Source organism: Rasamsonia emersonii, assembly GCF_000968595.1.
Source record: "Rasamsonia emersonii CBS 393.64 chromosome Unknown ctg1118621762407, whole genome shotgun sequence".
NCBI classification, from domain to species: Eukaryota; Fungi; Ascomycota; class Eurotiomycetes; order Eurotiales; family Trichocomaceae; genus Rasamsonia; species Rasamsonia emersonii.
The window spans coordinates 11,526-22,307 of NW_013562556.1; the positions used below are offsets into that span (position 1 = coordinate 11,526).

Here is a 10,782-nt window from a genome sequence, read left to right on the forward strand (position 1 = left end):
AATATTGATTGCGAACAATATCGCCGTATATCTATCTCACGACCTCTTTTGTCATTTCACTGCTGATGATGACAACTTCATTTGGCAGAAAATAGCCTCCGATGCCCCTCCAGCGCAGTCGCAACATCTAGGGCACGTTTGCTGTCGCCTCTGGGATGTAAACAGCCAATCGTAATGATAACCTCCAATGCTGAACCATCTTGGAAGCTAAACAGATGTCGATGCTTCATTCCCCGGCAGGAGGACTGATTTCACGCTCGGTATTCCGTATCATTCTCATGGAAGACTTAAGCGTCCTTGAGGACATTGGCGGCCTGTGTTTTCTTGGGCCAGTTTCGCCCATAAAAGCGCGTAATAAAGTTCTAATTCAGTTGGTCCTCCAGAGAATTCGAACATCGCGTGGAGAGGGGACTATAGGCCGCAGCTGCATTGGTCCCCGCCAGAAGCCAGAACTGGGGATGATAGCGTGATAGTTGCGAGAATGCAGAATTGACTGCCTCCGTCAGCTTGGCCGAGCGTCTCATGGTATTCATGTTCTCCGATGCTGCCAACTCCTAACATGGTGATATACGCGTCACGTCTCGAGAAGGACATCTTGACTGAAACCAGTGGACACGGTGGGACACTGCACGTGCATAGTCCCCAACCTGAATGAAGACCTTCTTGCATGATTCGGGTAGTATGCCGCGAACGTTTCGCCGTCCTCCTTCTTGCAAAACTTAGCGACCTCTTTAGCTGCCTGCCTGACCATCAGGCCACGGACGAAGAATTTGAGAGTAGGATCCATGAGTAGCAAGGCTTGGAGCCAATTGACTGTTGCTGTCTGATAGCTGAACGTCCTCGAATTGAATAGATTGCATGCATGGGGTGCTATATCGCCCTGGTTACCACCAGCTGCCAGTACAGCTCGTCAGCGATATGTTCGTTCAACTTCGGATCCAGATTGCCTAGGAAGGCTGGACATAGATATGTTTTCCATCAGGCTGGACCCCTCTTCATCAACTGGAGATGGCGATTGCAATCCAGTCAAGCTTGCCTGTGATAGGAAGAAACATGCTGTTGCCTTGCAGACTGGTGCCTGTGGGTCATCTGTCACCCGATCCCGAATCAAGAACCGCATTGCTATGTAGGAGAGGTGCTGCGGGATGGCATAGAAGATCATGTCAGGCGCATCTTGATTCCCGGGTTGCTAAGTAACGTCCCATCTTCTCTAGACGAAGGATATCCGCCCTTGTCAATAAGGGCGGTGACACACCAGAGAGAATTCCACTGACGGAGATCCCTATGGGAGTAGTACACTCTAATCGACGAACCGGACCTGATACAGAACTCTCTCAGATTGAGCACCTTCTGCAGTCACATCTGCCCTGTCCAAGGCCCGCCACTTCGTTGAACAGGCTGATAGTCGGTGCAGACTGCATATTGCCACGATGAGCTTGCCGAATACTGATAGGCTGCTTGTGTAGAGGCCGTAAAGGATGCAGAACTTGCGCGTGACCTTGTCGAAACCCTTGATGAAATTTTCGCAACGTATGGGTGGGAGGAGTGGACGCCAAACTGCTGAAAGGCCTCGACAGTGCGCTGGATCAGCGTCAACGCCAGAGAGCTGGTGTCTCGTCGCTTGTGTCCTGAGACGTCCACACCTCGTGTTGTAAGATCTGCCTCGTCAGGCAGTGCTGCTTCTCATCTAGCTGCGGTGGTCACAAGGTCGGTTGTAGGTGCCTGTTCCCATTTCATCTCGTGGAATTCGTCCTGAAGGCAAGGGAAGAAAAAGGAACCGTCGTCTTCGAGACCTCTTCCAGCTCCACCCAGTACAAGGTTGGGTCAAGTTGGCCAGTGAAGGCCTGACAAATGGGCATCAGACAGGTCAAAGAGGTCGACGATGAACAAACTGATTTTACTGCCTGAGACACGTCCTGACGCGTATTAGAATGATATTCAAAGAGACAGGCAAAGAACAGGAAGCGAGAACAGGCAAGAGGAGTCAGACACGTACAGAGAAATGATGTGCAAGCCGGACTGGTTCGAAGAGATCTCCAGCTGGTTATGGTGCTGGTGGAATGTACATTTCTCTTGGGATGACATGCCATGCCATGGGTGTTATGGACTTGTCATGACCAATCCGACCAAGACCCAGTCTAACACGCGCTGCTTGTGTGAATCATCTGGATCGGGACAACGCCTGGATGACTCGGCATTCTTCTGCATTGCTGTCTGAATTGTATATGCAGTCAATGACAAGAATAGGGCCACATTTCTCAGTGTTCGGTGCCTGCCGCGGTAACAGGTACAGAAAGAGAACAGGTTTCCTTGCAGTCGTGCAGTAGCTCATAATGTAAGAGCGGTGATTTCTTGAGCGTTTAGCTTTTCATAGCTCGATTTGCTCCAACAAGTCCGAGGAACAGGGGTTGTCGATGGCTCTGTACGGCTCAATTGATCCTTTAACAAGCGGCTCGCTGGCAAATTCGTCAAATGCGCAGCCAACAGAACCAGTCGTTTTCTGCTGCTGCTGCGCCATCGCCGCAGTCATAGCAGCGGGAAGATAAATATCCCAACGGCCGGTTTGCCCATATTGTTCAAAAGGAGTGTTGACGGAACTGTATACAACGAATGATAAACCCTTGTCATCAGACGTGATCATGTCTCCACTCAGCTGCATCAACAGCAACAGATATCCTAGAAAGAGGAAATCTGTTGATGCAGCTGGACTGTGTGGGAACGATGGGATAGATCGAGCAATCGATGCGTAAGCAGCTCGCGGTCAGCTCAAATATGACCAGCTCGATCACCAGCGAGATGAGCCAACATGCATCACAACGCTTGGACCCATTCCTGAATCGAAAGGTTGTTAGCATCGCTCATCGAGACAGACTAGCATGGGAATTGCGTACGATTGTCTCGACATCAACGTCATTTGATGTGCTTTCGAAGAGGACCTGGTATTGTTGACTTGGCTGAGTCCGGATGCATGATGCATTCATAACTCGGTCTCCAGCTAGCATCTCTGAACAGCACAATTGCAATCCACGGGATAGTTCCATTGATTAGCCACGTTCATCCGGAATAGTCACTGGAATGGAGACATTTGTTGTGCCCTCTTTGAATTGCACTCAAGCTGCTCGATCGTTAGCAACTTCGACTTCGACTTCGCGACTTGACTTGAAATTCTCCAAGGCTGCTGCTTCATAGTCAGGTATGTATGCCTGTACCGCATCAAACTCCTCTCAAGCCTCGTCAGCTTCAATGCCTGCCCCAGTATGAGATGACTTTCCTCACTACGCCACATTCCAAATCAATCACTTACTTCACTGACTCGACCTGGATGGAGAGGAGAAGGTGGACGATTTTTCCACAATGACCGTTGTTACTTTCAGGTCGAGAGTCCGTCTCTTCCAAGTGTCGTATAACGATAAGACAGATGCGCATGCAGTTCCTTGGTGGAGACGATGTATTGCTTGATTGCCGGGTCGGAGACACCACCTGCTAGCGCCCTTTGAGCTGTAGTACATAGAACAAGAGCTTCAGATAGTCGCTAAAGTTCCGGCGCACCTCCTGCACCCACCCACTCACGATATGGGAGGGCGCCAGGACGAGTGTCGGCCGGTATGTACTGCGCATCTGTTCGGAATCCTTCTCTTTCGTTGGCAACAATTTATTCGTAGCACGCGATTTGCCAGTCGCTGTCGTCGAACATATGTATATACCCCTTCTGTCTTTTGTTCATCGTCACAGAACACCTTCGTCCGATTTTCGTTCAGTTCTCAACGGCGTCCGAACACGACAGCCGCCGGGTACGACTCGTGACAACGGGTATCAACTGCGCCGACATCCGGCACTTGGGTCGAGTTCTCCATGTACATACGTGCTGGAATTGGTGTACCTGGCTGAGCAGTGGGCATGGAGCAGAGACAGACACCGTACCAGCAGCACCTGAGAGGAAGTGTCGATGCTGGGTTTATATCCGTAGCTTGGGAAGACGCAATCAGTGTCAGTCAGAAGTCCACTCGCTAGTTTCGACGGCGAACCGTGGGCAGCATGTTCTTCACCTTCTGGTTCGCTCGGCATGGCGTTATATAGGAGCAGCACTTTGGTCACCACCTAGCCTTCCCAGTCTCCCCCTGTTGACGGTTGGCTTGCTTCTTGGCTGGCTGCGCAGGACCTTCTCCGGCAGGCTGGGTTATATAGTTTCGACATCGGCTTGGCCTTTCGGGAGTCAAGACATTGAAGGACTTGCGATCTTTGGAGATTGGGACGTGACTTGGTATGCTGTCTCCTTCGGTCAGCACGTCTTTGGCCGCGCGGCCCTTGGCTGGTCCTCGACTAGACGACGACTGTTCTGCCAGGATCGACTGAAGTATCTCTGCAGAAACGATGTACCGTCGCGTTCGCGGATCTGACACATTCCCCCAGCCCCAAGGCTACTGTAGAAAAAAAAAAGAGTTGCAGACGATCAGAATAGTGTCGTGGCGATGGATCTCTCAATCCAGCAGTTGACCTGACCAAGTGCGAAGTCGCCAAAATAAGGGTCCAGCACGAGCTGTAAACACGTAATAGTTTTGCCAAGTCCACATTCATCAGCGAGAATCCCTCCTGCAAGCGCGCTCTGCTCCTGCTTCTGCATCCATGCAACCCTGGTGACTTGCCAGGGCTGCAGTTGCAAGGTCCCGACTGTCGTGGAGATGCGCAGCGTATTGTTCATAGACTTCCGTGAGACGGCGATGTCGTGGCATAGCCTCTCATCTCCAGATTTCAACTGTGAAAATTCACCTCGACTCGACCAGGTTAAGTGTACCCGTACCAGGATCTCGTACTCGGGCTGTCCGTATTCGACTTAGAGATCTCCTTCTCAGCCCAGATCAGGGGCTTCTTCTGTCGCTTCGCGCACATGGGGTGTTGAAAAGGTATGTGAAGTACATGTATGTACTTTACTGTTCTCGAAAGAGTCAGCGTTGCTGTCACATAAAATCCTGATTGTATTCCATTCCAGCAGGGGAAGCTCACCTCGTCAATCAGTTCGATAGAAAAAAAATATTGCGAACATAGACAGGTATAGGTTGGAAGGTCAGAGATGATGGCTTTCCCCCACCCACACACCCACCCACCTACCCATCTGAGGCGTGATATCGTCAGGGAAATAAACAAATAAATAAACAAGGACGAAGGAAGTCATGAAGATCCAAAACAATCAATCAGCCCTTGTCGTTTCTGCTAGGCAGTTGTAGAGGAAAGAAAAGGAAGCAGAATCGCCCTCTCCTTCCCTCTTGAAATGACAGCTCTTATATAAAGTAACTCCCTCCCAGACAGAAAGAAGAACGTTCCATGTCCATCAGATTTGCACAACTCTGGTTTTTTTGACTCAGACAGACCCAGACAAAACCTCTGAGTACTGAAAGTTTCATGTTTCAGGTTTGTTTCTTTCTGTAGAAGTTGCGATGCTCTGACGCTCTCCATTGTTGTTGTCTTCTCGGAGAAGAGCACATCAAGTCAATCAACTCAGGCTAAACAAAACAGAGACAGAGAGGCGAAGAGAAGAAAGATGATGAAGGCAGAGAGCTCTGAGATATGTATTCTACAGTACTGTATATAAGACAAGACAAGACAAGATATTATGAAGTACGCATGTATATAAAAATCACATATCACGTGTCAAATATCAAGTATATAAGTGATACAAAGAGAGAGAAGGAACAGAAAGAGAGAAAATACGAAGGAAGGAAGAAGATGAAGGACGAACTTATCTTATCCTTTTACACTACCACTGCCACCGTCACTGCCGGAACCTGTCAGAAGTTAGAACCGAAAAAAAAAATTAAGAAAAGCAAACAGCACAACTCATGCAGAATCAGAGAAAATGGAGCGGAACCGGACAGAACGGAAGAGGATGGATGCAAGCAGCCGCGACAGGAATCAGAGCGGGTACGCACTGTAGGTTAGGTACCTACCTAGGAAAGGAGGGAGTATATGTCCATGCATGGGGAATCTATTTCCTGTTTGCAACTGAGATAATATACGAGCTCTGTGCATGGTACTAGTCATAGTTTCTTCTTGCACATAAGAAGTAGTAAGTAAGCAAGCAAGCAAGCAAGTAAGTAAGTAAATAGCTATAAAAAGCAGTTTCAAAGCTGAGCAGTTTCAGCTGACAGATATCTCTAACGTCAACCAGTGCCAGATCTAAGACACTACTACCTACAAAACGAAATGAAACAAGGCAGCCATCCCTGAAATAAGACATGGAAATAAGACATGATCAAGCAAGCAGATTCTCCATCAAACCTGCATAATAATTTTTTTTAAAAAAAGGTACTATTAACTAAAAATGAGAGAGATACCTGTGTATACTGTACAGTACAGTAATTCGGCATGGTTATGCTTTCATGCAGTGTGCCGCCTGGTCAACCGTCAGTTAGTGTCTTATGATTCATACATACATACATACATATCATAACTGAAGAACCAGAGTGATTAATTAATTGATTGATTGACTGGATAGGCTATATGCACAATGAGAAAAAGCAAAGAGCTTGTAAGTAACCATTACGAGACTTCAGAACAGTGGGCTTAGAAGTATGACAACGGCCATCCTCTACACTAACATCTACCTACCTATCTACTATCTATCTCACCAAAACACACTGGATCGTTTTTTTTTTTGGACAAACATTTAAATCGCCATTGATTGCATTTTCATTCTATGAAGTGCGGGCCCGCCCCTTGACTTGACTTGACCTCTGGTCTCATCTCGTCTGGCCATTCATTGCCTCTAACTAAGCATGTAGAGCACATAGTATCAATCAATCAATCATAGTATCAATCGTAGTATCTAAAATGGCCGGCCTGTAAGAAGAGAGAGAGAGAGAAAGTGAGAGAGAAGCAATTAAAATAGAAACATGCAAGGGAACAACAACAACAAAGTGACGCGATGCGATGCGATGCGACGCGACGCCTTTAAATGATTCAATTCATTCCCGGCCCAGTTGATGACTTTTCTTTTTAAGAGAGAAAAAGAGGATGCTTTTGTGAGACATGCAAAATAAGTGAGTAAAAAGGCACAAGGGAAAGGGGGAAAAAAGAACAGCGCCACCTGCAAAATGTGTATTGTATGTATCACGTATCATAGAAAAGAAACTTCTTTTTTTTTATTCAGATCAACCAGTAAAGGGGTTTTCCTCAGTCATGAAAAGGTCATGCCCAACGGCTTGCTTCCCGCTCCTCCTCGATCCGATCTAGTTCATCATCCTCGTCTTCGAACTTGTAGCTCAGGCGCCGCCCTCCTGCCAGACTGCGTTCGTGCCGGCTCTCGCGACGCCGGCTGACTTTGCTCTCCCGCTCGGCGTTCATAGCCTCGCGCCGCTGCTGTTCCTTGAGCAACCGCTCTCGGTTCCGGGCTTCGCGTTCCAGGGTGTGCGGATCTTTTTCCTGTTCGGTGGCCCTCGCGGGCTTCACGTCTGCTGCACTCCGGTCTTTATCAGCCGCATGCCGCCGGTCTTTCTCGCCGCTCCGCGATTCCTCTCGGTGGCTTCGCTTGGCCCGGCGCGAATGGTGCCGGGATGAGTCACTCTCGGCAGGAGACTCGGAGCGGTCGCGACGTGATCGTTTGCGCTCCCTGTCGCGTTCTCGTTCCCGCTCTCGTTCACGAGCTCGTTCTCGCTCTCGCTCTCGCTCACGTTCGCGCTCGCGCTCGCGATCCCGGTCTCGTTCGCGATCTCGGTCCCGACGCCTCTCACGTTCGCGCTCGCGTTCGCGGTCACGACGCCTCTCCTCTTCGCGACGGCTCCTGCTAATTCGACTCGCAAGATCGCCTTTATCCACTGCGTAATCCTCAGGGGTAGCCGACTCTCGATCGCGGTAGCGAGACTCTCCGTTCCGGCTTACGCTACGACTGCGGTGGCGGCGTGAGCGGTGCGAACGATGCGAACTCTTGCGATCCCGGTCCCGGTCCCGGTCTCGTCGGTGCGAGGAGCGTCGTGGAGATTCATCCCGGGATGGGGAGCGCGAACGGTCGTCGTCTCCCTTGGACAACCCGTCTTCTTCCTCCTCTCGACGAGCCTTCCGTCTGTGGCGCTCTCGCCTCCTGTCCCTGTCATCTTCGCTGTCGTAAGGAGTCTCGGATCGATCCCGATGGTGACGGTGATAGCGGGACGGGGATTCTGATCGTGAACGAGCTCGAGATTGGGATCGCGATCGCGACCTCGACCTCGACCGTGCCCGAGAGTGCGACGGAGATGGAGATTTCGGACGAGTGTCCTCTTGACGGGCATTTCCGGGAGTTGCGCTACAAAAAAAAACGTTAGATATCGGACAACATTGGCCATGGAGAATGTGCGTACCTTCTGGAGACTTCGGCCGATCTCTGCGGCGGCATCGACCCTCGTCCCTGGAACGGAAAGCCGCGTCCTCGCATGCTGGTGTTGGGCAGTCCTTCACGCATGGCACGAGGTGCTTGTGGCGCGCCTTCGACGCCTTGCCCCATGCCTGGCATCGGCTGAAAGCTCCCATTCGGATAGCCGCCACGTCCACCGTAGAAGCCTCCTCGCATGGGTGGCCGCCCGCGTCCATAGCCCGCTTCCATCATATGCGTTGGGCCAGTAGGGATTGCCTGAGGGCGAGAAAAAGCCTGGTCGATACTTTCGATAGTCGGAATACCCTGGAGCTGCTGCTCCGATTGCGGCGCTGCTGAGGCCTCCTTTTCGCCCGCCGTCTCCTCTGGTTTACCGTCCGGCGCAGCAGCATTATCGGCGTCTTTAGTCTCAGAAGCAGAAACACCAGCTCCGTTGGTGTTGTCCTCTTTAGGTTGGCCCTCGGCGAGATCATCTTCACCTCCAGGAGCCAGTTCTTCGTTAAACTTCTTAACATCCGCCTCAGACGGCGCACCCTGCTGGGGCGCAGGGGCGTCGGACTCCTGAGCCTGCGGAGGTATTTGATTTGAGAACGCTGCTTGGTTAGTATTGTTTCCTGGGTAGTTCTGATTAGCATTCATCGGTCCTAAGAAGCCGCCACGACCTCGGCCGCCTTGGTAGTAGAAGCCACGGCCGCGGCCGCGACCCATCATCCCTCGCCCGTAGCCAGGACCATGGCCATAGTACCCGTTCTGGAAATCTTGGTTAGGGAATTGCGATGGTTGCTGCATCTGAGAATAGTTCCCGTTGGAGTGGGACATATTATAACCGCCAGCAAATCCTGAGGCGCCATAATCAGGGCCCATACCATTCGCGAATGCAGTTGGATTGTATTTATCTTGGCCTCCATTCCACATATTGTTCTGTGAGTTGTCCCATCCTCCATACATCCCTTGTCCTGCATCAAAATTCATCCCCATGTTCATGCCATTGCTCATATCATTCATGTTCATCCCAAAACCTCCAAACATCCCCTGAGCCGCTGCCATCGGGTCCATACCCATCCCAGGCATTCCTGCAAGGACAGACATGTCAGCCGCCGTAGTTTATGGGATGCATCGTCATTAAGGTGACACCTACCCATAGGATTCTGGAAGTTCGCCATCGCATTAGGCATGAACTGCCCCATGGAATTAAAGTCCTGAGGTCCGCCCCACCCCATGTTCGGCATCATTCCCGGAGCCATCCCAAATCCCATGGGGTTCGGGAACATCTGTGTAGGTCCATTGAACTGTCCCATTCCTTGCTGGCCAGACTGGGTACCGTCTTCGCCCGAAGCATCCGCACTGCCTTCAGCGGTGCCGTTCGGTCCGGCGCCCTCGGGTCCTTCATTTTCGCCGGCGACACCGTCGGCAGGTTCCTGGCCCTTCTCGACGAGGTTAGTGCTGGATCTTGGTACTCAGACAATGAGGGCCGCACTTACCTCATGAGGCGCTTGAGGCTCGCCATCTACCTCACCTGCATTCTCCGCCGGGCCCTCGACTGGCGTGGCGTCAACGGAAGGTTCTTCAGTCTTCCCGTCTCCGCTTGGAGCAGCTGCTGACGGCTCAGGACCACCAGAATCCTGACCAGCAGAGACAGTAGTGGTCTGAGCCCCTGTCTGATTTGCGGCGCCGTCGACAGGTGTCGCGACGGTCGGTGTCGTGGAGGGTCGGTCCTTTTCCCGCTTCTTCTCCTCCGTCCGCAGAAAAGCTTTCAGGGTGGTGCGAAGCGCCTTGTTAGGTTTACAGAGGTCGGACGAGATGGGATGATGATCGCAGACGGGGCAACTCTCCGGCAAAGACTGCTGGCCTGGACAGCGATCAGTATCTTGGGCCACCCACTCGAAACCCCCAGAATGTAGCAGTGGGTTAAACTTACAATTTTCGCATATTGCTTGGTCGCAACATGGCAGTCGAAACGCGTTGATGGCCAGCTTATTGCAGATAGCGCATCGCAACTTGAAAGGAATTTCATCCTGAGTGAGAGAGCTGGAGGACGTCGCGTTAGCAAGTAAACCCGGTCCACAAGTAGTCGTTCATTCAGAGAGCGCTCCTCTCACCTTGCGATATCCATCAAGCCCGCGGACGGGTCTGTCGACGCCATCGCTGACGAGGTTGCAGTTGTCGGAGCTTCCCCAGTGGACGTGGCTGAGGCGACCGTTCTCACGCAGAGGTAGAGGCAAAGTCAACGACAAAGAGCGCAGACATGACGACAATGCCAACGGCCCGAATGCGCAGACACTGTTTTTTCTGCCTACACAAAGGGCTGTTGGGGAATGGCAACGGGGGAGCGCCTTTGATCAATATGGTCTCAATAAAACTGCCGGATGGATCGAGACTGCGGATTCTTCCCCGGTGTGCCCGGCCCGGAACAACGTTTCCCCATCTGGTTTCCCGAACCAGTT

General features: G+C 51.3%; 2 protein-coding genes across 2 annotated transcripts; both read right to left on the minus strand.

Moving 5' to 3' along the window:
- Positions 1–2,368: 2,368 nt before the first annotated feature.
- Positions 2,369–3,002, minus strand: T310_10157 (uncharacterized protein; the record flags this gene model as incomplete). The annotated part of the gene is made up of 2 exons (XM_013467413.1): positions 2,369–2,653; positions 2,892–3,002. The coding sequence occupies 2 exons, from the start codon at positions 3,000–3,002 to the stop codon at positions 2,369–2,371; spliced, it is 396 nt and encodes a 131-aa protein (XP_013322867.1).
- A 4,180-nt stretch (positions 3,003–7,182) lies between these two features.
- T310_10158 (uncharacterized protein) lies at positions 7,183–10,481 on the minus strand (the record flags this gene model as incomplete). Its single annotated transcript, XM_013467414.1, has 6 exons — positions 7,183–8,272; positions 8,328–9,411; positions 9,477–9,762; positions 9,820–10,187; positions 10,257–10,366; positions 10,438–10,481. 6 exons carry the CDS (start codon positions 10,479–10,481, stop codon positions 7,183–7,185), a joined length of 2,982 nt encoding a protein of 993 aa, XP_013322868.1.
- Between the last annotated feature and the right edge of the window lie 301 nt (positions 10,482–10,782).